At 46.6% G+C, this 27,492-nt stretch overlaps 1 protein-coding gene across 3 annotated transcripts; it reads left to right on the top strand.

Annotated features, from left to right (window-relative positions):
* The first annotated feature begins 1,930 nt into the window (after window positions 1-1,930).
* On the top strand, window positions 1,931-25,770 carry LOC121556509 (myocardin). 3 transcript variants are annotated; one of them, XR_006658260.1, is made up of 16 exons: window positions 1,931-2,265; window positions 3,504-3,676; window positions 7,007-7,054; window positions 7,364-7,389; window positions 7,969-8,035; window positions 11,566-11,691; window positions 11,818-12,014; window positions 12,231-12,371; window positions 17,857-18,025; window positions 18,183-18,357; window positions 18,533-18,677; window positions 18,871-19,491; window positions 21,283-21,420; window positions 21,546-21,600; window positions 21,771-22,254; window positions 23,012-25,770. XR_006658260.1 is itself a non-coding variant. In XM_045213577.1 (15 exons), the coding sequence occupies exons 2-15, from the start codon at window positions 3,622-3,624 to the stop codon at window positions 22,196-22,198; spliced, it is 2,364 nt and encodes a 787-aa protein (XP_045069512.1). In that variant the 5' UTR covers window positions 1,931-2,265; window positions 3,504-3,621; the 3' UTR covers window positions 22,199-22,970. The 3 variants fall into 3 exon arrangements, 2 of the variants coding, with proteins under 2 accessions (XP_045069512.1, XP_045069511.1); XM_045213577.1 differs by lacking the exon at window positions 23,012-25,770 and having other exon boundaries at window positions 11,845-12,014; window positions 21,771-22,970; XM_045213576.1 differs by lacking the exon at window positions 23,012-25,770 and having other exon boundaries at window positions 21,771-22,970.
* The last annotated feature ends 1,722 nt before the right edge of the window (window positions 25,771-27,492 follow it).

Genomic DNA, 27,492 nt, shown 5'->3' with positions numbered 1-27,492 from the left:
AGTCATACAGTAATACCTACCTACCACACCAGAACACACCTCCGCAATATCCAATATTCCAAATCATTATCTGCTTTAAAAAACATAAGGGATTAAAAAAGTATAGGCCTCAAACTAGTGTAGTGTATCTGTCCAAAGTTGGTAACAATGCCAAGTGCATGTTGACATGAGTCATCCATTTTGTGGGGACTTTTGACAAAGACACATAAACACACGACCACTTATTGTTACTCGATCTCTCCACCAATCAGCAAATCAGTCAACAGATGTACAGTCGTGGTCAAAAGTTTTGAGAATGACACAAATAATAATTTTCACAAAGTCTGCTGCCTCAGTTTTGATGATGGCAATTTGTATATACTCCAGAATGTCATGAAGAGTGATCAGATGAATTGCAATTAATTGCAAAGTCCCTCTTTGCCATGAAAATGAACTTAATAAAAAAATTAACATTTCCACTGCATTTCAGCCCTGCCACAAAAGGACCAGCTGACATCATGTCAGTCATTCTCTCGTTAACACAGGTGAGAGTGTTGACGAGGACAAGGCTGGAGATCACTCTGTCATGCTGTTTGAGTTAGAATAACAGACTGGAAGCTTTAAAAGGAGGGTGGTGCTTGAAATCATTGTTCTTCCTCTGTTAACCATGGTTACCTGCAAGGAAACACGTGCCGTCATCATTGCTTTGCACAAAAAGGGCTTCACAGGCAAGGATAGCTAAGATTGCACCTAAATCAACCATTTATCAGATCATCAAGAACTTCAAGGAGAGAGGTTCAATTGTTGTGAAGAAGAAAAAGAAAGTCCAGCAAGCGCCAGGACCGTCTCCTAAAGTCGATTCAGCTGCGGAATCGGGGCACCACCAGTGCAGAGCTTGCTCAGGAATGGCAGCAGGCAGGTGTGAGTGCATCTGCTCGCACAGTGAGGCAAAGACTTTTGGAGGATGGCCTGGTGTCAAGAAGGGCAGCAAAGAAGCGACTTCTCTCCAGGAAAACATCAGGGACAGACTGATATTCCCGCAAAAGGTACAGGGATTGGACTGCTGAGGACTGGGGTAAAGTCATTTTCTCTGATTAATCCCCTTTCCGATTGTTTGGGGCATCCGGAAAACACCTTGTCCGGAGAAGATAAGGTGAGCGCTACCATCAGTCCTGTGTCATGCCAACAGTAAAGCACCCTGAGACCATTCATGTGTGGGGTTGCTTCTCAGCCAAGGGAGTGGGCTCACTCACATTTTTGCCTAAGAACACAGCCATGAATAAAGAATGGTACCAACACATCCTCTGAGAGCAACTTCTCCCAACCATCCAAGAACAGTTTGGTGACGACCAATGCCTTTTCCAGCATGATGGAGCACCTTGCCATAAGGCAAAAGTGATAACTAAGTGGCACGGGGAACAAAACATCGACATTTTGGGTCCATGGCCAGGAAACTCCCCAGACCTTAATCCCATTGAGAACTTGTGGTCGATCCTCAAGAGGCGGGTGGACAAACAAAAACCCACAAATTCTGACAAACTCCAAGCATTGATTATGCAAGAATGGGCTGCCATCAGTCAGGATGTGGCCCAGAAGTTAATTGACAGCATGCCAGGGTAGATTGCAGAGGTCTTGAAAAAGAAGGGTCAACACTGCAAATATTGACTCTTTGCATAAACTTAATGTAATTGTCAATAAAAGCCTTTGACACTTATGGAATGCTTGTAATTATACTTCAGTATACCATAGTAACATCTGACAAAAATATCTCATAACACTGAAGCAGCGAACTTTGTGAAGACCAATACTTGTGTCATTCTCAAAACTTTTGACCACGACTGTACAGTATGTTGCTGGGATGGTTGAAGGAGGGGGAGAGGGGTGAGGGAGGGGGAGAGAGAGAGACAGGGGAGAGGGGGAGTGACAACTTTGACAGTCCCCCACAGTTGGCACCAAGGATCCAGGACGCTTTAGGCTGGACAGGAGAGGGCCAGAGAGAAAGAGCGAGAGAGGGTTAGAGAAAACGAGAGAGAAGGATAAGGTTAGTTCTATGATAAGGAAGGAAGGAACATCAGATCCTTTCCTCCCCAAGTTCACCTTTAGAACCCTTTTCCAGGGGATTAACGAGTGCGGAGAGAGAGATTTTTTTTTTAAATGACAAGAAAAGGAACATGAAAGAAATCATCATTAAACGCACTTGAAGTTATCTCTTCCTTTTCGCACCTCTCTCTAATTTAATCTTAAACCCACTCCAAGTTCCCCCGAGGGACTTCTCTCTCTGTTTCAGTAAGTATTCTCTTTAATTCTCCCTCATTTACTCTCCCTCTCTCACCCTCTCTCTCTCTCTCTCTCTCTCTCTCTCTCTCTCTCTCTCTCTCTCTCTCTCTCTCTCTCTTCCTCTGTTTCTCTTCCTCGCTCTCTTTCTCTCTCTCTTTCTGCATCTCAGTGCCCTACTGTGTGATATGAGGACTAATCAATGTCCTACTGTATGAGTTGTGTTCTAATATAGTTTTTAAATAACTGTGTGTGTGTGGTGTGTGTGTGTATGTGTGATTGTGTGTTAATGAACACCTGTTCAGTGATTTTGTGTAAATAATCTCAGTCACTCTGTGTGTGTCCACTTTCATGCTGTTTAGAAGTTCCCAATTTGTCTTATGGGTGGCCAGCGGCATAGTCAATATAGTCAATAAATGGTGTGTGTGCATTAATGAAGTGTGTGTGAATTAGTAGTAATAACCTCTTTGTCTCTCTCCCCCCGGTTCTCTGTGTGTAGATAAAACCATTTATTTCTCTGTGGCAGTTTTGTCTTTCTTTCACTTCTAAATCTGTGCATCCAGCCATCAGAGCACGTTCCTCTGCATAGTTGTGTCCTCTGTGATAGGTGATGTGGCTCATTACGTGTCCATTATAATCAGTGTCCCCTGTGCATTCACTGTTTGGAGTCTGGGTGTCTGTCACTACCTCTGTCTCTGTCACTCATATGGCCTGACTCACCCTGTCTCTCTCCTCTCCTCGCCTCTCCTCCTTTTCCTCTGTTGTTCTAAATGCTTCCTACTCTGTCTCTTCCTCTTTCTTTCTCCTTATATCTCAGTGTGTGTCTGTGTGTGAGTCCCTCCTCTCTCTCTCTGATTGTGGCAGCCTGCCGCGAGAAGTTTGGTCAAGTCAATGTCGATGTTTCTCATGAGACTGTTTTTGCCTGTGTGTGTCAGATAGTTTGTGTCTCTGCACTACTGTCCACTCTATCCTGTGTGTGTCAGATAGTTTGTGTCTCTGCACTACTGTCCACTCTATCCTGTGTGTGTCAGATAGTTTGTCTCTGCACTACTGTCCACTCTATCCTGTGTGTGTCAGATAGTTTGTGTCTCTGCACTACTGTCCACTCTATATCTCTCTCTTCTTTCTACTGCTCTGGTCTGTGTGTTCTGTACTCAGTGTCAGTATATTTTTCTCAAGGGATAAGCAAAAGCATTAATTTCCCCTGTTCCCTCTCTCCCTCTCTCTGTTCTTCTCTGTTTTCCACACAGAGAGAGACAGAATCAGAAGAGTCCATTCCTCCTGATTCCCACCCAAGTGGGAATAAAAACAGGATTCCACTCTTTCTTTCTGCTCCTCCTCTCATCCCTCGTTCCCTTCCTCTCCGTCATGACGTTGCTGGCCTCTGAGAGGTCGCTTCTCATCCGGAACAAATTCCGCTCAGGTGAGGATCGGGCCGGGCCGGTTGGAGTGGGGATGGATCGGGCCGGGCCGGGTGGGGTGGGGCTGGCAGGGAAGGGAGGGTAATTAGGCCTGGGGTGTGGGACTAAGTTGCCCTTAGGCTGATCTTGGGTCATATATACAGTACTGTCTGTATTAAGTCATAAAGTGTCACTCAGCCTCTTGTTTCTCTCAGTCACCCGAGCCCATTGCTGAAACTATGGTAACTAGTAATGATTGATGACTATAACATTAGCATAGAAGTTATTCTGGAATGATTGTAAAGGATATTGGCAGTTAAGTCTAGTCTTGGTTACATTAAACATGAGGATGATTAATCAGGTAAACACAGGGGCGCAACTTTGGTTTTAGAGGTTGGGGGCGACATAATATATGTATATATTTTTTTCTTCAGTCGGATAAACACTCCAAACAGCCTACACAACCACTCGGAGGCGTCCGCATGGTCCTAAAGCACACCGTTGCCTCGTTTTGTATCACATTCCAATGATAAAACTGGGGGGGGGGGGAATGCAATTTCAGAATGTGGGGGGGACATGTCCAGTGAAAGTTGCACCCCTGGGTAAACATATTGATCGTTGTATATCTATTTATTGATTGATACCACAGAGCTCTCCTGAATAAACATACCAGAGGCTTCACCACAAACCTTTTAATCTCCCAATGACAGTATTTGTAGCATATTAATCTCAGAACCCCAGAACCAAATTTTACAGCTAGCTATGTTTTAATCTGTCATGAGAGATAAGTGGAATATAGCTACTTTCTGTCTCTATTTCCAACCATAATGATGTGAAGTTCTGTTCGTTTACACTGAGGGCTCAGTACACAGTGAACTAAAAACTCTTAGGGCTTCTGGCAAATTCAAACACATAACTAATTAAATAAGACAGCATTGGAGGTACAGTTATAAGATTGGAAAATATTTGGATGACATTATACAGATGCCGAATCTTACATTTGATCATCCTGTAGTTGCAGGTTTAAAAAGGCTTCTAAAGTTAGCAATTTCCACTTAAAACATTTCTGACTTGATTTGCCCTAAAGAAAAATGTATCAACCTCTACAAATTTTAATCCACATAACAATTCACATTTTCTGTTGCTGCAGGATTATTTTCCTGCTGTAGCAAAATTGCTCAAATTAAGATCCTACATCTGTAGCAAGAAATGTGTAAAGCTACTGAATCCTTTTGCACGTTGGATTTCTTTACAATGTTTTGTGTTGGGCCATCAGCCATAGGCTACTGTCCTTTAACTAGCAGCAGTTGTGTTCTAGAATTGGAACGTGTCTCCTTAAAAATGGCCGCCGCTGTTGTTATCGGTCTGCTGCTGTCATAAAGAGGCTTGGTAGGGACAGGAAATGAGGTCATAGAGACATTCCTGCCATTGTTTTTTCCCACCAGCTGTTCATTACCAGGCCTGTCTTGGGCAGCTGGAGGTTCAGATTAGATTTGATGAGTTTAATTATTTATTTAAATACCAGGAAGTGTTTTGAGGTTTCCAGATTGGATTCATTAGAAGAGACATTTAAATGAGTTAGACTGGCTAACTAAGTATCAGCTGTCCTGCTGCTTTGAACCTACTATCTCTTCAGCTATGGAGGAAATGGTTGTAGGCTATGAAGGACCAATCGACCTATAGGTTAATGTTGTCTGATTGGTTGATGTTTAATTCATAGCCTATGGATGGAAGGATGGCATTATGGGTTGTGTAACTTGTGTTCAAGAAGATGTATTACTATACTCTGAGTATGTTACCATGACTGTGATCAAAACAGAAAAGTGGTAGGGTGTGCTGTGCCTGTGGACAGTGGTGGTGTTAGTCAAGGATCTTAATTTGACCAGTTTCTCACGGCAGGAAAATAATCCTGCAGTAAAAGGAAATGTGTGTTATTGTGTGGATGATAATACATTGACATTTTTGTAGGGGTTGATACATTTTTAGTTAGGGCAAATCAAGTCTGACATTTTAAAGTGGAAATTACAAACTTTTAAACCTTGAATACACTACAAATGTGCATTTCCTGTTGTGCAGGACATTTCATGCAACAACAGGGTGATCAAATTAAGATTTTACATCTGTACTTCAGCTGTGAAATCATAATAATGATACTACTGCATTTGGTAGCTGCTAAATGACAAATTATCGTTGATAACCTGTAAGGTTCAGTATGAGATTACTTCACATTATAGACAGTTGAGGAGACGATTATAATCTCCATCCAATCTCTGTTATCTCTCTCTGTCCATGAATGCTTGCCCAAAGCAGGAAGATAATCTCACTGAGCTAAATCCATTCATACCTTCAGTAGCTTACACTGTCACCTTCCTGCTCTTATCTGTCATCAATATTCTTGCTTCATTTGTTTCCACTCAGTTACAGACTGTTAATTGTTAACGGTAAACTGAATTGAGCTACCATCTGTATTTGGCTTATAAATGGTTTATAAGTAGTCAATCAACTCTTATGGGTACCTTTTAAATGATTATTAAATGTGTTAGTTCCCTGGAGCGGGTCAATGGCTTATCTGTAACTTTAGGTGGGTCCTGTAATCTCACCTCTGAGAGTCCAATCCATTATTCCACCTCACAATCCATTCCACATACAGGACCATGACTGAGTGAGCATGGAGGCTTATGTGAGTCAATCAGGGTGCCCAGTCCAATATTGTACCAAGATGTAGCTGTTACTGTAGAACCAGGCTAAGTGGTGTTTTTACTGAAGTAATGTAATGGGGTCTCTTTTCGAGTAGCGGTTGGCTGACAGAAAAGAGGGGAGGAAGAATTTACTTAGCGTGCATGACAGTGACGAAGGGAGGGAGGGAGGTGGAGAGTGCAGAAGAGAGAAGGACAGCTGAAGGGGGGATGGGGGCGACAGAAATAGACATACTGACAGATAAATAGTTACAGCCCCCCCAAACCCCTCTCATCCTGCTGTCCCCTCCCTCCCTCCTTCCCAGATCTCAAAACTCAGCACTGAAATGCATTGTGGGAAATGTCACCCAACCTATCGGCCCCTCCCCCAATAATCCTCTTAGTGTGAAGACGTGTGTGCAGTGTATGTGTGTGTGTGTGTGTGTGTATGACTTCATGACTGTGTGTTTGCTGCCATATGTGACACAATACTTTATGATGGAGTGTGTGCAGAGATGTACTAAGATTGCTAAGTCACATGTTACTATACTATTCCAGGGGGATATGGTACTACAGAACATATAACAATAGTTAACCTTTTACCCATAGTTACCTTGCAGGTTATTCCAGGTATTCTCATACATCTAATTCACCACATCTCTACTGCTTGTCTTTCAGTCTTGCAGTTGAGGATTCAGAACCGAAGGCAAAATGAAATCGACTCTGGTGAGTGGAGTTACTGTTTATGTCTACTGACAGGGTTGGGGTCTTCTCTCTTCTTTACATTGCCTTCTAACGACTGTTCTCTCTCTCTCTCTCTCTCTCTCTCTCTCTCTCTCTCTCTCTCTCTCTCTCTCTCTCTCTCTCTCTCTCTCTCTCCTCTCTCTGTCTCTGTCTCTGTCTCTCTCTCTCTCTCTCTCTCTCTCTCTCTCTCTCTCTCTCTCTCTCTCTCTCTCTCTCTCTCTCTCTCTCTCTCTCTCTCTCTCTCTCTCTCTCTCTCTCTCGGGTTGAAAACTACCTGTCCCTCTCACAAAGGAGATAAAGATCAGAGTAAAGCTCTGGTGAGTAGCTCACTGTTTTTCTCAACCTAAAGACGATACTTGTTGTCTCACTGTTTCTCTCAACCTAAAGACGATACTTATTGTCTCACTGTTTCTCTCAACCTAAAGACGATACTTGTTGTCTCACTGTTTTTCTCAACCTAAAGACGATACTTGTTGTCTCACTGTTTCTCTCAACCTAAAGACGATACTTGTTGTCTCACTGTTTTTCTAAACCTAAAGACGATACTTGTTGTCTCACTGTTTTTCTCAACCTAAAGACGATACTTGTTGTCTCCTTTCTTCACCTCTTAGACAAGTCACTGACAATATATCTGACAGTAGGCTAAAGTAAATGCAAGTAGTATAAATACAGATATTGTTCAACGACAAAAGAAAACCCTATGTATTCATGACAGAGTCTCTACTGCTATTGTTGATGGGTCAATTCCATTTCAACTGAAAATCTATTTAATAAAGAAATTATGATAATTTAGGCCATATGATTTTTAATATATGGTCTAAATTGAATGAATTTAATTGAAATGAAACTGACCCCAAAACTGTTTTGCTGGTTTGACCTGCTATCTCCCAATGCAGCGTCTAACTGACGATGGTGCCACTCAGAAGTCGCGCCTGTGTGGTCTGAACACTAAAACTGCACAAGGTGATGATGCCCCGTCTGTCTGTCCACTGTATTCCTGCTGTCTATTGTCTGACTCATTTAGTATGCTCCCAACAAAGCATAACACTCTTCATCATCTACCTCTGTCTCTGTCACTCTGTCTTTCTCTTCCCCTCTAACTACCTCTCTCTCTCTCTCTCTCTCTCTCTCTCTCTCTCTCTCTCTCTCTCCCTCTCTCTCTCTCTCTCTCTCTCTCTCTCTCTCTCTCTCTCTCTCTCTCTCTCTCTCTCTCTCTCTCTCTCTCTCTCTCTCTCTCTCTCTCTCTCTCTCTCTCTCTCTCTCTCTCTCTAGCTCTCTCTCTCTGTCGCACTAGCTCTCTCTCTCTCTCTCTCTCCTCTCTCTCTCTCTCTCTCTCTCTCTCTCTCTCTCTCTCTCTCTCTCTCTCTGTAACGTTATCACTACCTCTCTCTGTTTCTTGCTCTCTCTGGCTCTCTCTCTCTCACTCTCCCTCTATCACTCTCTCACTACCTCTCTCTGTGTTTCTTTCTCTCTGTCTCAATCCATTTTCTCTTATCTACTCTAATTCCTCCACTCCTCTTTACCTGTAGAGTGATGAGGAAATGAAGGTTCAGAGCCCTATGATGGAATTGGAATTCCATTAGCTGTCAATCACACGTAGATATGAACCATGTTGCTCTCCATAACAGGCAGGTTTCATTGGATTAAACCTGTCAGCCAAGCAATGATGGGCAGAACACAAAACCCCACCCATCGAGGGGTGGAGAACTGTCGTTTTCTCCATCACTCACATCTCTCTCTCCCCTCCTCTGTATCCTCTCCTCCTCTCTCTCTTCCTCTCTTTTCTTCTCTCTATCCTCTCCTCCTCTTCTCCTCTGTACCCTCTTCTCCTCCCTCTTCTTCTCTCTCTTCTCCTCACTATCCTCTCTTCTCCTCTCTCCTCCTCTCTTCTCCTCACTATCCTCTCTTCTCCTCTCTAACCTCTCTTCTCCTCTATCCTCCTCTCTTCTCCACTCTCCTCCTCTCTTCTCCTCTATATCCCCTCTTCTCCTCACTATCCTCTCTTCTCCTCTCTCCTCCACTCTCTTCTCCTCTCTCTTCTCCTCTCTCCTCCTCTCTCTTCTCCTCTCTCCTCCTCTGTCTTCTCCTCTCTCTTCTCCTCTCTCCTCCTCTCTTTTCTCCTCTCTCCTCCTCTCTCTTCTCCTCTCTCTTCTCCTCTCTCTCCTCCTCTCTCTTCTCCCCTCTCTTCTCTATCCTCCTCTCTTCTCCTCTCTAACCTCTCATCTCCTCTATATCCTCTCTTCTCCTCACTATCCTCTCTTCTCCTCACTATCCTCTCTTCTCCTCTATCCTCCTCTCTTTTCCTCACTATCCTCTCTTCTCCTCTCTTCTCCTCTATCCTCCTCTCTCTTCTTCTCACTATCCTCTCTTCTCCTCTCTCCTCTCTTCTCCTCACTATCCTCTCTTATCCTCTCTATCCTCTCCTCCTCTCTCTCCTCCTCTCTCTTCTTCTCTCTCTTCTCCTCTCTCCTCCTCTCTCTTCTCCTCTCTCCTCTCTCTTCTCTTCTCCTCTCTCTTCTCCTCACTATCCTCTCTTCTCACTATCCTCTCTTCTCCTCACTATACTCTATTCTCACTATCCTCTCTTCTCCTCTCTCCTCTCTTCTCCTCACTATCCTCTCTTCTCCTCTCTATCCTCTCCTCCTCTCTCTCCTCCTCTCTCTTCTTCTCTCTCTTCTCCTCTCTCCTCCTCTCTCTTCTCCTCTCTCCTCCTCTCTCTTCTCCTCTCTCTTCTCCTCTCTCCTCCTCTCTCTTCTCCTCTCTCCTCCTCTCTCTTCTCCTCTCTCTTCTCCTCTCTCTCCTCCTCTCTCTTCTCCCCTCTCTTCTCTATCCTCCTCTCTTCTCCTCTCTAACCTCTCTTCTCCTCTATATCCTCTCTTCTCCTCACTATCCTCTCTTGTCCTCACTATCCTCTCTTCTCCTCTATCCTCCTCTCTTTTCCTCACTATCCTCTCTTCTCCTCTCTTCTCCTCTCTCTTCTCCTCACTATCCTCTCTTCTCCGCTCTCCTCTCTTCTCCTCACTATCCTCTCTTCTCCTCTCTATCCTCTCCTCCTCTCTCTCCTCCTCTCTCTTCTTCTCTCTCTTCTCCGTTCTCCTCCTCTCTCTTCACCTCTCTCCTCCTCTCTCTTCTCCTCTCTTCTCCTCTCTCTTCTCCTCACTATCCTCTCTTCTCCTCTCTCCTCTCTTCTCCTCACTATCCTCTCTTCTCCTCTCTATCCTCTCCTCCTCTCTTTTCTCCTCTCTTTTCTCCTCTCTCTTCTCCTCTCTCCTCCTCTCTCTTCTCCTCTCTCCTCCTCTCTCTTCTCCTCTCTCCTCCTCTCTCTTCTCCTCTCTCTTCTCCTCTTCTCACTATCCTCTCTTCTCCTCACTATACTCTCTTCTCACTATCCTCTCTTCTCCTCTCTCCTCTCTTCTCCTCACTATCCTCTCTTCTTCTCTCTCTCCTCTCCTCCTCTCTCTTCTTCTCTCTCTTCTCCATTCTCCTCCTCTCTCTTCACCTCTCTCCTCCTCTCTCTTCTCCTCTCTTCTCCTCTCTCTTCTCCTCACTATCCTCTCTTCTCCTCTCTCCTCTCTTCTCCTCACTATCCTCTCTTCTCCTCTCTATCCTCTCCTTCTCTCTTTTCTCCTCTTTCTTCTCCTCTCTCCTCCTCTCTCTTCTCCTCTCTCCTCCTCTCTCTTCTCCTCTCTCTTCTCCTCTCTCCTCCTCTCTCTTCTCCTCTCTCTCCTCCTCTCTCTTCTCCTCTCTCTTCTCCTCTCTCCTCCTCTCTCTTCTCCCCTCTCTTCTCCTCTCTCCTCCTCTCTCTTCTCCCCTCTCTTCTCCTCTCTCCTCCTCTCTTTTCTCCTCGCTCTTCTCCTCTCTCCTCCTCTCTCTTCTCCCCTCTCTCCTCCTCTCTCTTCTCCTCTCTCTTCTCCTCTCTCTTCTCCTCTCTCTTCTCCTCTCTCTTCTCTCTCTTCTCCTCTCTCTTCTCCTCTCTCTTCTCCCCTTCTTCTTCTCTGTAACCTTTCCCCTTGTATTTATCCCTTTGTCCATTGTGATTAAAATACCACTATTATTGTTGCATTTCTGGTTGTGTTGTTGTTGTTGTTTTTGTTTTTGTTGTTGTTTTGTGTGTCTCCAGGGGTATGTGTTTCCTTTAAGGCAGACATTTTGGGTACCCCTGCTGGGTTGAACTGGGATTGAGTGCCTACAGTAACACAGTTATGCATACGCAAACACACATCTGCTCTCAGCTCCTGTTGCTTCTGTCTCAGACAGGAGTGTGTTGCTTCTCTCTCTAACAGACTAGAGTGTGTTGCTTCTCTCTCTAACAGACAGGAGTGTGTTGCTTCTCTCTCTAACAGACAGGAGTGTGTTGCTTCTCTCTCTAACAGACAGGAGTGTGTTGCTTCTCTCTCTAACAGACAGGCGTGTGTTGCTTCTCTCTCTAACAGACAGGAGTGTGTTGCTTCTCTCTCTAACAGACAGGAGTGTGTTGCTTCTCTCTCTAACAGACAGGAGTGTGTGTGGAGCTGGGAGGCAGAAGAAGGCTCGGCTGGCTGATGACCTCGGAAAGAAGATCCAGCGTCGGCCAGGACCTCTTGAGCTACTGCACAAACACATACTGCCTCTGGAGAACCGTGAGTTAACACACACACACACACACATGCACAAAATAACTATAGACGTTTTCAAACAGTCCAGATGTCATAACTAATAAACATTTTCCTTCTCCCCCTGCCTTCCTTCCCCCACTCTTCCCTTAGGCCCTGTCTCCTTCCCTCTCTCCTCAGATGTCTTCCAAGATGACATCTCTTCCTGCTCCTCCTCCTTGTCTTCCGAGCAACTCGGTGTCCTCCTATCACCTGCACTCTCCTCATCGCCGGGGTTCTCAGACGACCAATCACTGAGTGACCTGTCGCCTGGGGTCTCGCCCCTTACCCACAGTCCCGCCCATGCTCAGGTGAGATTACATTCCCCTAAATCCTAACCTCAACAATCAAGTGAGATTACCTTCCCCTAAATCCTAACCTCAACCATCGGGTGAGATTACCTTCCCCTAAATCCTAACCTCAACCATCAGCAGGGAAAACACAAAACTGCCTTTAGAACTGCAAGTCATGCTTGGGTTAAAGCATCTACTATAACCTGTTTATATTTCTGTCCTGCTTTCCTGCAGTCTATCTTGGCGTTGCTCCCAGCAACTGAGGGCATCAGGCAGCCAATGTGCATAACTGTGGGCGACTCCAGCTCCATGGCAACGACCGGGAGACTAAAGAGGATGTATCTGACCTCCCATGCCACGCCCCTGCTGCCAAAGGTACTGGAACAGGGTTACTCAGAAATAGATCAAACACACATCCAGAATAATGTGGAAATGCATCTGTAAAAAGCATGATAGAAATTAAGAATGGATTGATAGAAGCATTAACAATGGATTAATTGATTCATTGATTGGTGGTAAAGTCAATCAAAAATAATACCATGCATATACAGTATTACAGTATCCCAGATGTTAATGTATTGTCTGCATAGAGAGAAAGACATGTTTTGACTGAGGGTCAGGTACAGTAGATCAGTAGGGACTCTTCTTCTCCTGGTGTCTACTGTATAGTTATTCAACCACATAGCATAACGTACACATTCACTCTGGTGTTACGCATTCATTAGTGTCAACAGTCACTACCAACGGAACTATGCCCTATGGCTTAACACACACCCACACACACACTGTCACGACTGTCTGTGAGATGCGGTAAACGAAGTCAGGCGCAGGACACAGAACTCTCGGATACGTACTTTTAATACGAAAAGGATCCAAAAGGACACAGAAAATAACTCCACGCAGGGAGGAAATAACCCGCTCACAAAATAGACAACCGTGAAGGGGAAAACAATCACACACAAAGTACAGATGAGAGACAGGGGTAATTATAAGGGAAACAATTAACATAATGACAAACAGGTGTAAACAATACAGACAAAACTAAACAAACACCGATAACATCGAACGGCGGTAGCTAGTACTCCGGGGGACGACTAACGCCGAAGCCTGCCCGAGCAAGGAGGAGGAGCAGCCTCGGCAGAATCCGTGACAGTACCCCCCCCTTGACACGCGGCTCCAGCCGTGCGCCGACCCCGGCCTCGGGGACGGCCAGGAGGACGCGGAGCAGGGTGAGTTGGGTGACTCCGGTGGAACTCTGTCAACAGGGAGGGATCTAGGATGTCCCTCCTAGGGACCCAGCAACGTTCCTCCGGACCGTACCCCTCCCACTCCACGAGATACTGCAGACCCCCCATCCGACGCCTTGAATCCACGATGGAACGGACTGAGTACGCCGGAGCCCCTTCGATGTCTAGTGGGGGCGGAGGGGCCTCTCGTACCTCATTCTCCTGGAGTGGACAAGCTACCACCGACCTGAAGAGAGACATGGAACGAGGGGTTAATGCGATAATTAACAGGCAGCTGTAACCTATAACATACCTCGTTCAATCTCCTCAGGACTTTAAATGGCCCCACAAACCGCCGGCCCAGCTTCCGGCAGGGCAGGTGAAGGGGCAGGTTTCTGGTCGAGAGCCAGACCCGATCTCCCGGTGCATAAACCGGACCCTCACTGCGGTGGCGATCGGCGCTCGCCTTTTGCCGTCTGATGGCCCGCTGCAGATGGACGTGCGCAGCGTTCCATGTCTCCTCCGAGCGCTGAAACCATTCATCCACCACAGGAGCCTCGATCTGGCTCTGATGCCAGGGTGCCAGAACCGGCTGATAGCCCAACACATACTGGAAAGGAGTGAGATTAGTGGAGGAGTGGCGGAGTGAGTTTTGCCCAGGGAATATACCCCAACCACTCCTCCTGCCAGTCCTGGCAGTAGGACCTCAGAAACCTACCCACATCTTGGTTTACTCTCTCCACCTGCCCATTACTCTCAGGGTGAAAACCCGAGGTAAGGCTGATCGAGACCCCCAAACGTTCCATAAACGCCCTCCACACTCTAGAGGTGAACTGGGGACCCCGATCAGACACTATATCCTCAGGCACCCCGTAGTGCCGGAAAACATGAGTAAACAGGGCTTAGTTTGTAGGGCTGTAGGAAGACCTGGCATAGGGATGAGACGGCAGGCCTTAGAAAACCGATCCACAACGACCAAGATCGTGGTATTCCCCTGGGAGGGGGGAAGGTCCGTGACAAAATCCACCGACAGGTGAGACCACGGCCGTTGTGGAACGGGGAGAGGTTGTAACTTCCCCATGGTCAGGTGTCTAGGCACCTTACACTGGGCGCACACCGAGCAGGAAGAAACGTAAACTCTCACGTCCTTAGCTAAGGTGGGCCACCAGTACTTCCCGCTAAGACAGTGCACCGTCCGACCAATACCAGGATGACCAGAGGAGGGTGACGTGTGAGCCCAATAAATCAGTCGGTCACGGACCTCGAGCGGCACGTACCTCCGTCCCTCTGGACACTCTGGGGGAGAAGGGTCGGTACGTAATGCCCGCTCGATTTCCGTGTCGACCTCCCACACCACCAGTGCCACGAGACAAGACTCCGGTAGTATGGGAGTGGGCTCAATGGACCTCTCCTCTGTGTCATATCGTCGGGACAGGGCGTCTGCCTTAACATTCTGTGACCCGGGGAAATACGTGATCTTAAAGACAAACCGGGCCAGAAACATGGCCCACCTAGCCTGCCGAGGGTTCAGTCTCTTTGCTGCCCGGATGTACTCCAGGTTACGATGGTCAGTCAGAATGAGAAAAGGGTGGTTAGCCCCCTCAAGCCAATGTCTCCACACCTTCAGGGCCTGGACCACAGCTAGCAGCTCCCTGTCCCCCACGTCATAATTGCGCTCCGCCGGACTGAGCTTCTTAGAATAGAAAGCACAGGGGCGGAGTTTTGAGGCGTGCCCGAGCGCTGAGACAGTATAGCACCGATCCCGCCTCGGACGCATCCACCTCGACTTGGAACGCCAAAGAGGGGATCCGGATGTGCCAGCACCGGAGCTGAGGTGAACAGGTCCTTCAAATGACTAAACGCCCTGTCCGCCTCAGCCGACCACTGCAACGCACCGGGCCCCCTTTAGCAGGGGAGGTAATGGGAGCCGCTACCTGTCCAAAACCCCGGATAAACCTCCGGTAGTAATTGGCAAAAACCAAAAACCGCTGCACCTCCTTTACTGTAGTTGGAGTCTGCCAATTACGCACGGCTGAAACGCGCTCAATCTCCATCTCCACCCCTGACGCAGACAACCGGTGTCCCAGGAAGGAGATGGACTCCTGGAAAAACAGACATTTCAATTTTGTGAAGAAGCGCGCCCCGTGTACTGAGAGGGAGAGGATAGCTGTATTTAATAGTGATCTGATTGAGACCACGGTAATCAATACACGGGCGTAAACCCCCATCCTTCTTCTTCACAAAAAAGAAACTTGAGGACGCAGGAGAAGTGGAAGGCCGTATGTATCCCTGTCTCAAGGATTCGGCGACGTATGTCTCCATAGCAGCCGTCTCCTCCTGAGACAGAGGATACACATGGCTGCGAGGGAGCGCCACGCCAACCTGGAGGTCTATCGCACAATCCCCCTGTCGATGAGGTGGTAATTGAGTCGCCTTCTTCTTACAGAAGGCGCTGGCCAAATCGGCATACTCAGGAGGAATGTGCATTGTGGGCATTTGGTTCGGACTCTCCACCGTCGTTGCCCCTACGGAAACACCTACACAACGCCCCACACACTGATCAGACCATCCCTTGAGAGCCCTCTGTTGCCATGAAATGTTGGGGTCATGAGATATTAACCAGGGAAGTCCCAACACCACTGGAAACGCAGGAGAGTCAATTAAATACAACTGTATAGTCTCCTCATGACCCTTCTGCGTTTTCATCTTCAGTGGCGCTCTGACCTCCCTAATCAATCCCGACCCCAAAGGCCGGCTAACTAGGGCATGGATAGGGAAGGGCACATTGACTGGTAATATAGGGATCCCTAACTTATATGAGAAATGGCGATCGATAAAATTCCCAGCTGCGCCTGAATCGACTAGCGCCTTATGCTGGGAGTAAGAAGAAACTTCTGGAAACATCACTTGGATACACATATGAACAGGAGAGAGCTCTGGGTGAGTTGGGACCTTACTCACCGGGAATGACTCATCAGTGCGTTGCCTGCTGCCTCGAATCCGAGGAGACCCTCCCCAGCACCGAACCGCTGTGTGTCCTCGGCGGCCACCGTTGGTGCAGGGGACAGCCTCCTTCCTGGCCTCCCTACTACCAGCACCCCCGAGCTCCATGGGCTCGGCTCGGAGGTGCTGGGGATGGAATGGACGGCCCCAGCGCTGGACGTCCCGCGGGTAGCCAACAGGGTATCCAAGCGAATCGACATGTCCACCAGCTGATCGAAGCTTAGGTTGGTGTCCCTGCAGGCCAGCTCTCGACGAACGTCCTCCCTCAGGCTGCATCTGTAGTGGTCGATGAGGGCCCTCTCATTCCATCCCGAATTGGCAGCCAGAGTCCGGAAGTCCAGTGCGAATTCCTGCGCGCTCCTCCCCCTGTCTGAAGTGGAATAGACGCTCACCCGCCCTTCCCCTCCGGGGGATGATCGAACACTGCCCTGAAGCGGCGGGTGAACTCCGCATAGTTCACAGTAGCGGCGTCTATCCCCTCCCCACTCGGCGTTGGCCCACTCCAGTGCCTTGCCGGACAGACAGGAGATGAAGGCGGACACGCTCTCGTATCCCGAGGGTGCCGGGTGAATGGTTGCCAGGTAAAGTTCCACCTGGAGCAGGAAACCCTGACACCCGGCTGCGGTGCCATCATAAGCCCTCGGGAGCGAGAGCCGAATCCCACTGGACTCCGGATGTGAGACGATAGGAGTAGCCGATGGTGGTGGTATCGTTGGAGGAGGTGTGGGCAAACCTCCTCTCTCCCATCGTCCTAAAGTGTTCATAACGTTATCCATAGCGGCACCAAGATTTTGTAGCTTCGCTGCCTGTTGTAGGACGCGCTCCTCGAGTGATCCAGTCGGTGCCGTCGCTCCTGCTGACTCCATGGTAAGGTGTGTGATTCTGTCACGACTGTCTGTGAGATGCGGTAAACGAAGTCAGGCGCAGGACACAGAACTCTCGGATACGTACTTTTAATACGAAAAGGATCCAAAAGGACACAGAAAATAACTCCACGCAGGGAGGAAATAACCCGCTCACAAAATAGACAACCGTGAAGGGGAAAACAATCACACACAAAGTACAGATGAGAGACAGGGGTAATTATAAGGGAAACAATTAACATAATGACGAACAGGTGTAAACAATACAGACAAAACTAAACAAACACTGATAACATCAAACGGCAGTAGCTAGTACTCCGGGGACGACGAACGCCGAAGCCTGCCCGAGCAAGGAGGAGGAGCAGCCTCGGCAGAATCCGTGACACACACACACACACACACACCTGCTAGATATCACAACTGACTGGACACACTGTCAGTTGTCACGGTTTCACACATGCACCTCATGCTAAGATTCAGCCCTTGATTCTGACGTTCAACCTGAAAGGATCACATATGTTACATGACATATTGTATACACTCCTGCTGTTAACTTTGCCTTAAGAACTCATAACATGGTAGTACTTTCAGAACTGGCTGTACTCATCAGAATTGATCTGACCTCTCTCAGGTTATATCGTTTATGTACTGTGTTTTGACAATGCTTGAATAATATATTTCTAATAAGAATATGGGATATGAGAACTATTACTTTGATTCATTCTCTGTCTCTCCCTCTCTTCCTGTTCCTTTCTCCACCTTTCTCAGACAGCCCGGTCTCTCACACCTCCCGCCGACACTTCCTCCCTCATTCCCTCCCTGACTTCCTCTCGTCCCCCCCGCCCGCGGAAAACACGGGACTCACAGCCCAAGATGAGGAAACTCAAATACCACCAGTACATTCCCCCCGACCAGAGAGGCACGGCCGGGACTGCCGGTAATGCTCTTTACAATTTAAAAAAACATTATTGTCTTTTATGTATATTTTTCCTTTCATACAATACTTTCAGCCCAATGTGCTTTACATGACAAATGTTGTCAAAATGAGTCCACTACATAGCAGGGAAGTTGATCATTATTAACATTGTCCTCAGGGGGAGGGGCCAGTCAGAGGAGCCCCATCCCGGCCCAGCCCATAGACCCCGCCTACTCCAGCCTCCTGCAGCAACAGCAGGTGTTCCTCCAGCTGCAGATCCTCCAGAACCAACAACAACAACAGCAGCAGCAACAGGACCAGCAGCAACAGCAGCAGCTCACCGTCACACCCAGGTAGGTACCACTACACACACACACACACCACACAAAACCTCCCTCCCCCTGGGCCTTCTCATAAGAACTGTGGTTTCATTCAGATGTTATACTGTTCATCAGACCATTTAAAGTTGGTTAACCATTACATGGGCGATGGCAACTAATGAGCATGAATGTTTTGTTTTTATCAAAGTGGAGACACCAACCAAATCATGAGGTTCTCTGGAGCCACACCCCAGAACCCTCAGCCTGTATCCACGGCAACAAACCCCACCCTTGTGGACACAAGTCCCTCCCACACGTCTGAGCTCCTCCCACCTAACCTGGTCGACCTCACGGTAATATGGGCAGAATAATAACTTGAACATTTGAATGTTTATAGCACTTCTCACTTCCTATTTATCTGTACCTCCTCTTCCTTCTTTGGTCCTTGCTTGCTTCTCTTCATTCTCTGACCTCTTTCTGTCATCCCTCTCTATTTGCTGTCCCTGACCCTCTCCTCTCTCCCACGCCGTCCTCCTTCTCTCCCAGGTGTCTGAGTTGCGACAGCAGCTGCGTAAGCGAGGTCTCCCTGTCTCTGGCACCAAGCCCTCCCTCCTCCAGAGGCTCCGCCCTTTCCAGCTGCCCCACCTCTGCTTGACCCCTGTGCCCCTCTGCCAGCTGGGTACGAGCCTGGAACCCCTCACCCCCTCCTCCTTGCTCACCCCCACCCACAACCCCAGCTCCAGCCCCGGCTCTGGGCCTGATTCTCCCACCAACAGCCCTAACCATCAGGTCTACATCCAGTCCACTGGAATTCTGAGTGGGGTTCCAAACGGTATTCCTAATGGAATAGTGGTCAGTGTGGTGGGGGAGCAGTGTGGCTTCCTGGCCCCTGCGTTGACCCCATCGTCGACTCCCAGCCCCGGCCTCCCCCCCTGCTCCTCTTCGCCCCTGTTGACTGGCGCCTCCTGGAGGTCGGAGCAGGAGCAGCAGGAGCTGAGCCTGGAGCTGGAGATGAGGGAGAGGATGAGGAGCAGGCCCAGGGAGAGGCTATCTCCTCCTCTGTCTCTGTCCTGTGGAGGTTCCCTCCATCCCTTCCTGCAACAGGATCCAGGATGGCCCAGAGGGACACCAGAGACGGACAGAGAGACAGAGATCCTGTTCACACAGGTAAACTAACGTATACCTGATTCAGACAGACAGATACACCAGTCTCTCCTATACCTGACTCAGACAGACAGATACACCAGTCTCTCCTATACCTGATTCAGACAGACAGATACACCAGTCTCTCCTATACCTGACTCAGACAGACAGATACACCAGTCTCTCCTATGCCCTCAGACAGATCACCTTTCTATACCTGACTCAGACAGACAGATACACCAGTCTCTCCTATGCCTGACTCAGACAGACAGATACACCAGTCTCTCCTATGCCTGACTCAGACAGACAGATACACCACATTTTTACATTTTACATTTTAGTCATTTAGCAGACGCTCTTATCCAGAGCGACTTACAGGAGCAATTAGGGTTAAGTGCCTTGCTCAAGGGCACATTAACGTCATTTAGCAGACGCTCTTAGCCAGAGCGACTCACAAATTGGTGCGTTCACCCTATAGCCAGTGGGATAACCACTTTACAATTTGGGGGGGGGGGTTAGAAGGATTACTTTATCCTATCCCAGGTATTCCTTAAAGAGGTGGGGTACCATTACATGGGCGATGGCAACTAATGAGCATGAATGTCTGGGAGACACCAGTCTCTCCTATACCTGACTCAGACAGACAGATACACCAGTCTCTTCTATACCTGACTCAGACAGATACACCAGTCTCTCCTATACCTGACTCAGACAGATACACCAGTCTCTCCTATACCTGACTCAGACAGACAGATACACCAGTCTCTCCTATACCTGACTCAGACAGACAGATACACCAGTCTCTCCTATAACTGACTCAGACAGACAGATACACCAGTCTCTCCTATACCTGACTCAGACAGACAGATACACCAGTCTCTCCTATACCTGACTCAGCCAGATACACCAGTCTCTCCTATACCTGACTCAGACAGACAGATACACCAGTCTCTTCTATACCTGACTCAGACAGATACACCAGTCTCTCCTATACCTGACTCAGACAGACAGATACACCAGTCTCTCCTATACCTGACTCAGACAGACAGATACACCAGTCTCTCCTATACCTGACTCAGACAGACAGATACACCAGTCTCTTCTATACCTGACTCAGACAGACAGATACACCAGTCTCTCCTATATTTGAATCAGACAGACAGATACACCAGTCTCTCCTATGCCTGACTCAGACAGACAGATACACCAGTCTCTCCTATATTTGAATCAGACAGACAGATACACCAGTCTCTCCTATACCTGACTCAGACAGACAGATACACCAGTCTCTCCTATACCTGACTCAGACAGACAGATACACCAGTCTCTCCTATACCTGACTCAGACAGACAGATACACCAGTCTCTCCTATATTTGAATCAGACAGACAGATACACCAGTCTCTCCTATACCTGACTCAGACAGATACACCAGTCTCTCCTATACCTGACTCAGACAGACAGATACACCAGTCTCTCCTATACCTGACTCAGACAGACAGATACACCAGTCTCTCCTATGCCTGACTCAGACAGACAGATACACCAGTCTCTCCTATACCTGACTCAGGTAGACAGATACACCAGTCTCTCCTATACCTGACTCAGACAGACAGATACACCAGTCTATCCTATACTTGACTCACCACACCACAACAAACTTCACACAGGTACACTACTATATCATCCACAAGATTTAACTGAGACAGTGCACCACATCACTGTGATTTTAGCTTACTATTTACACTATTCACCGGTAAATACAGTGTAGCTTCATACAGTATTTACAATTTAACCTCCTCCACTTTCCAATCAGGTGTTCTGCTGCCAGCCGTGTGACGTGATTGGCCAGGACTTTGAGCTGCCCATGCAGATCACAGCCAGTCCCATACAAGCCCCACCCAGCGTCCGCAGTCTGGAGGAGGAGCTGCAGGAGGCCATTAACAGAGTACTGGTCAGTGTGTGTGTGTGTGTGTGTGTAAATTAGAGTCACTGCTGACATTCATTGTATTGTGTAAAAGGTGACCCTGTCAAGTAAACCCTTGAGTGATTTCCCTGTCTCTGTCCTGCCCTCCTCAGATGGACCCCAGTCAGTCAATAGATGACATTCTGGAAGAACCTACCATCTGTGTGGGTGAGTGGATAGCTCTCTGGCCTCTTAACAATGACACTTTATAGTTCAGAATTCACCAAGACTGGTCATGGATAATGACAGGCTTTTGTTCCAGCCCAGCACTAAATACTAAGATCTAAGATATTGATGATTTGTCTACTGATCAATATTGCCTTCCCCGTCTCTTGTAGACTCCCACTCCTCCTCTGTCTCAGAGCTCCAATCCCCTGTCACTATCCTCCCTGGCCCCTCCCCTCCTCCCCAAACAGACCAATCCCAGCCCTTCTGTTGTCATTCAAAGGATGACAACTTCCTCTCCTCTCCTCTATGCTCCTCCCTCCTGCTGGAGCTCCCGCCGTCGCCTTCGACAATGGGTCCCCGCCAAGCCGCCCCACCCCCTCTCCCTCCCTCCATCTGTACTTCCCCCCCGCCTCCCACTGTGACCTCACGGAAGAGGCGGGCTCAGGAAACCTTTGACCCTGCTGATTGGTTGGACTTGCTGACCTCTGGACTCCGCCCTCCCAGTCCTCCATCCGCCCCATTCGTTGAGACCGACTTTGGCCTCAATTCGGATCTAAATGTCAACCGAGCATTGGATCTCATGGTGGAGCAGTGGTGAAGGTCTTGGGTGGACTGAGTGTCAGTGTGTGTGTGTGTTTGTGTGTGTGTGTGTGTGTTAGTCAGACTTCAACATACACCTCCCAAACAAAGGGAACAGATTTGTGAATGTCCATCCATCAATCCATCTGTCCACTTTGTGAGTGAATAGTCTGTTTGAGAGAGGTGACTGCAGATCTGTACTCCACGCAATGTCGAGAGACAGATGCTACTGCATTGGAAGAGATGAAAAAAGACTGAGTTGCATTGGTGGAACAATAACTGGCAGAGTGAATCACACACACACACACACACACACAAACCTTGGGTCCTGTTAAATTAAAAATAGGCAAATACAACAAATGAACAATATTTGGAGTCACACACAATACAACACATTGTTTACAGTGGGAAACACAAAGAAACCCAGTTGCATATTAATTCCGACATGCCTTCTCGCTGTGCAGGGACTAGTATGTTGTATCTGACTTACACGGTATCTCAGAGACCTGGTGCTGGGTTGGCTTGAACAGGGCCCCTAGTGTTCCCCCAGCCACAGTCATTGAGTCCTAGTCATTAAAGGCCATTAAAGCCAGACTGGGCAGACAGACAGGGCATACAGCTTGTCCAAGTCTCCAGACCTTTCCCCTAGTGCCAGACACACAGTCGGCATGTGGAGAGAGAGAGCTGGCAGACACTACACAACCCTTACAGGGAAGTGTATGTGTGTCTCTCTGTGTGTGTGTGTGTGTGTGTGTGTGTGTGTGTGTGTGTGTGTGTGTGTGTGTGTGTGTGTGTGTGTTTTGTGCACGCCTGGCTGCTTCTGTTTGTGTAGGTGTGTGTGTGTGTGTGTGTGTGTTGATATTCACGCACACACCCATTGTATATTTATCTGAATTGTTGCCAAATATACTTGTAGCTACTTGTTTGTGTACACTAAGTGTGCAATGTCTCTAAGTATTGATTTACTATGGTTGGTCTGTAAGAGAGAGAGAGAGAGAGAGAGAGGAGAGAGAGAGAGAGACTCTGCTTCTACATTTCGTGCCTATTTTAATTGTGGTCTCAACACTGATGGTCTGTTGCTGCAATATGTCACACTGTGAGGGGGTCACTAAAACCTAATCAACCACTATGTTCAATTCATTGCTTGTCTTTTTTTTCTCTAAGAGAAGAAAAGAGGTAAACATCCTATTAAGCCAAGAGATAAATAGCAATCATTCACTCTGAGAGGCTTCAGCGCCTGCTACACGACCATATTACCAGAGTGTATGTTCTCATCAGTATATGAGAACAGGTGGTCACTATGTTTTATGAGGACCTCCCACAGTGTTTGGAGGAAACAGCTTGGCGCTCTACACACTGTAAGGGCCACAGTTACTGTTTACACCTGTTGTTATGGAGAATAAAAGGTCAAATAAAGGTTAAGTGCAGGATAATAATGTCAATTAATTTCATGAAACAATTTCATGATTTTAGCTGTTAAAACAGGAATAAACAGGAAGTAAATCTATCCGAAAGAGAGGCTTTTCTGATTGCAGGAAGTGACACAGGTGTTCCCTGAGACCACAATCTCTATCTTGGCCAGTTCCAAATTGACCCCTAGCCCCTACCCCATAGGCACTTGAGGAGGATAGAACTGGATAGATATAATCAATATGGTAATAGTGCCACCATTCCCCTGATAGGCTATGTGGAACTTTCCCCATATTGCTCACTGCTATCCAGTAGGAAGTAGTGCCCTGGGGCGAGGGGCTAGAGGCTAGGGGTCAGTATGGGATTGGCCATATTAATGTTAAATGACCACCAGGGGTGTCCCATCAGTAAAGAGCTGAGGAGGTGAATACTGTACTTCTTCCTAACATGGATCATGATGAAGTTGTCTGTGTTTCCGTGCTATCAGTGATTGACAAGGCAGTCCAAGGGCTTATTCACAGGGTCAGAATTTTCAGTATTTACAGAGCAGATATTATTCTCTATTCCACATGATGTTCTACCAGATCCAATGGTTCCGAGGTCATGACAGACTTAATTCAGCTGTTGTGATTCCGATTAGTTGTATGGCCTGTCAATTAGTGAAGTATGCGAGCACTGATAATGGCCTGGTCTGAGAGCAACCCACAACCTCTGTTAGCAGTATGGCGACGGCTCCACCTAGCCTTCCAATAGGCTTAGGGGAACTTCTGCCAAATAACTTCTGCCTATCTGGTTCATGTAGATTAGAAAACCAAAAGGGTGTAGGGGCTAGGGGTTGTTTTTGGACCAGGCCTGTGTTATGTTCATTGGGAGAATACACCACATAGTGTGCCTTCTAACCTCCTAGCTGACTCGACACCCTTCTTAAAGACCATTGTGTGAACAACAAACTGTGATCTTACTAATGTTCCCCAGAGACATATTTATTTATATCCATATATATGGCTCTGATGTTCCCCACCCAGTCTCTGAATAATAACCACTGCGCTAAGTGCAATATGCTGTATGTGAAGGGCACAGCCATTGGGAAATACCAGGCCACCATATCTCTGTCTTGTCGTTACTCTAAACAAAATGGTGTAATGGGTCCGCACGCAAAAAGATGTCGCATAGAGCTTACTTCATTATACACTCTTTTTTTTCTCACGGCATCAGGGTTAGCATACACAGATGTTTTGGCTTTACAGCCTTCTTCAGTGTGTTGGTACAAATTTATTTTAATTCAAAACAGCATTTGTAGGGCACAACCGATTAGCAGCAGGTGCTTCTAATCAGGGTTACCAATCATCTGCCAAGCTTTCATGTTGAAGCATTTCACGAGCAGCTTTCATCGTAGAACTGTAGAAAACCATGTTGAATGGTGAGAATGGGACAGACTGACGACCGTGATAATCACAGTGGTCAAAGACGTTGTCTGTCTGCTGCACTTAGGATGAAGAGCGAGAGAGACACCGGAGAGTAACATGCTACCTCTTGTGAATGGAGATGCTTTAGGCCTGCTGTATTCTGTCTGGTCCTGGACAACCACTGTGTATTCTGGTTTTCATCTGAACCAGTCTCTTCCCCTAAATCTGTGCTGATATCACCTGAATTGTTAGGAGTGTTTCACTTTCAGAATGAGTGGAGAGGTTGGTTGGTTGGGAGAACTGACTACACTAGGTTATTCCAGGGAAAGCAACAGGAGACTAGGCGAAGCTATGCTGCAAATGCCTGATCCCTCCCCCTTCCTGTCTGTCTGTCTGTCTGTGTTGTGAAGGTTTTTCTGTCCCCCCTTTAGGCATTCTGTTGCCAGAATGAGACAAAGAGGGATTAGACTGAGATGTTGTCATAAACGAGACCAGGAAGTATCAGAGCCAACTGTTGCCATTGTTTCAGTCAGCTCCATTCTTTGGGAGTTCAATTTCGCTTCCAATGCCGATATACTTCCAGGATAATCTTCAAATTAATGACATCACTGTCTAATCCGTCTTCATCTCATTCTAGTACTGTAACCAGGACGTGTGGGGATTTGATTTATTCATTGATCATTTAACTTATTCAGGCAAAATGTTATTGATCCATGTCCAAATTGTATTGTAAAAAAAACATTAAGAAATTAAAAGTCTTAATAGATTTCCCATCCACTGTCTCGTTGTCTTGTGTCTGATCTTCCAGTAAATGTCCTTACTGGAGGTGATTTTGAAGGAAAATTAAAATCATTGAAAAGGAAAAGGGATCGTGAATTGTAACCAATGAAAGCTACATTGCTCAGGAGAAGAGAATATGAATTTAATAATTTGCTCATTCACCATTAGTCACAATGTGACTGGTAATACAAAAAAGTTTTAACATTTCTGGATATTTCAAACAGAGGATTTATTTTGGTGAGTTCAGGAGTAGGACTGCTTACTAAGTCACAAAATCTGACGCCAAATTCAATATATCCCGTCATTAACTATTTATAGTAATGTATGAATCAAATAATATTTTTATTTTTTATTTTTTATATTTTTTATTGATACTAATAAATGCTGTTTAAATAACCATTAAACATTTATGACTTCTACATGTCTTGATTGAGAGTTTCCAGAATATTATCAGTCAACATGTACTCATATAAACGTATGTGTAAGGTAATGAACTCAACAAGGCGGCTTGTAGCCTTCTGTATATATTGCTAAGACATGAATGACTGAAAGTAGCCTATATCATCTAATGCAGGGGTTTTCAAACTTTTCTTGCCCAGGGACCCCCATCCAGGCAAACTGGCAACCCAGGGATCCCCATCATATATTAGCAAAAAAATAGTAATGTATTGTCTTATCGTCAGGTGAATGATAATGGAAAGTAGAAGTAATCAACATTTTAAAATGAATAGATTTTGTAGATAGTTTCATTATTTTGACCTCCCCACAGTTCATTGGAAGAGAAAGTGTAAACCTATTAGCTAGAAAGGTACAGTATCTTAGCAGCGGAGAGAAAATGTTGCTGTTGTAAAGCACATTTTCTGCAATTCTACACATTTTCTCATTGAGCTGAGAGAAAGTTTTGCAGTTTTGAAGTTAATTTCCAGCAACTCTATACAGTTTGGCATGGAGCTGAGAGACAATTTTGCAGTTTTAAAGCAAATTTCCTGCAATTCTATGCATTTTGCCATGGCTAATGCTGTGTTCTTCTGCACAAACATTATAACAAAATCAAGGGGCATGTGCCCTGAATGCCCGTTTGTTTGAATTTCAGATTTTCCCTGATGCTGTCGTTTTTACATTTACATTTACATTTACGTCATTTAGCAGACGCTCTTATCCAGAGCGATTTACAGGAGCAATTAGGGTTACGTGCCTTGCTCAAGGGCACATCGACAGATTTTTCACCTAGTCGGCTTGGGGATTAGAACCAGCGACCTTTCGGTTACTGGCACAACGCTCTTAACCACTAATTATTTGATTGTTCAATAATTTTTCTGCATGCTTTCTATCTGGTTTTGGTCGTTTAAGTTGATACAAACCATTTTTCCATTCCGAAATTACCACTTAGATGGCCTAAGAATTTTACATAAAAACCATAAAAAATCTACAATGTTATTTTGTTGTAGCTAGCCATATACTTAGAAATGAGCGTCTGCTAAATGACTAACATGTAAATGTAAATGTAAATGATTGCTTTTCACATATTTTTTTCTCACTTAGGTAACACACAGACACCACAGGAGGTTGGTGGCACCTTCATTGGGGAGGACGGGCTCGTGGTAATGGCTGGAGCGGAATAAGTGGAATGGTATCAAATACATCAAACAAATGGTTTCCAGATTCTGGTTAAAAACCTTGTGACAAATTAAATAAATATTTCCATACCAATAAAGTT

The sequence above is a fragment of the Coregonus clupeaformis genome, unplaced genomic scaffold (assembly GCF_020615455.1).
Source record: "Coregonus clupeaformis isolate EN_2021a unplaced genomic scaffold, ASM2061545v1 scaf0125, whole genome shotgun sequence".
Lineage (NCBI taxonomy): Eukaryota > Metazoa > Chordata > Actinopteri > Salmoniformes > Salmonidae > Coregonus > Coregonus clupeaformis.
The sequence above is the reverse complement of the archived record's forward strand: the minus strand, read 5'-3'. Positions and strand labels throughout refer to the sequence as shown.

Bases quoted from the DNA above. Each gene is read 5' to 3' on its own strand.
- LOC121556509 (XM_045213576.1), top strand. From the start codon at position 3,622: ATGACGTTGCTGGCCTCTGAGAGGTCGCTTCTCATCCGGAACAAATTC. The intron at 11,692-11,817 runs GTGAGTTAACAC...CTCTTCCCTTAG, and splicing joins CATACTGCCTCTGGAGAACC to GCCCTGTCTCCTTCCCTCTC. The intron at 12,015-12,230 runs GTGAGATTACAT...GCTTTCCTGCAG, and splicing joins ACAGTCCCGCCCATGCTCAG to TCTATCTTGGCGTTGCTCCC.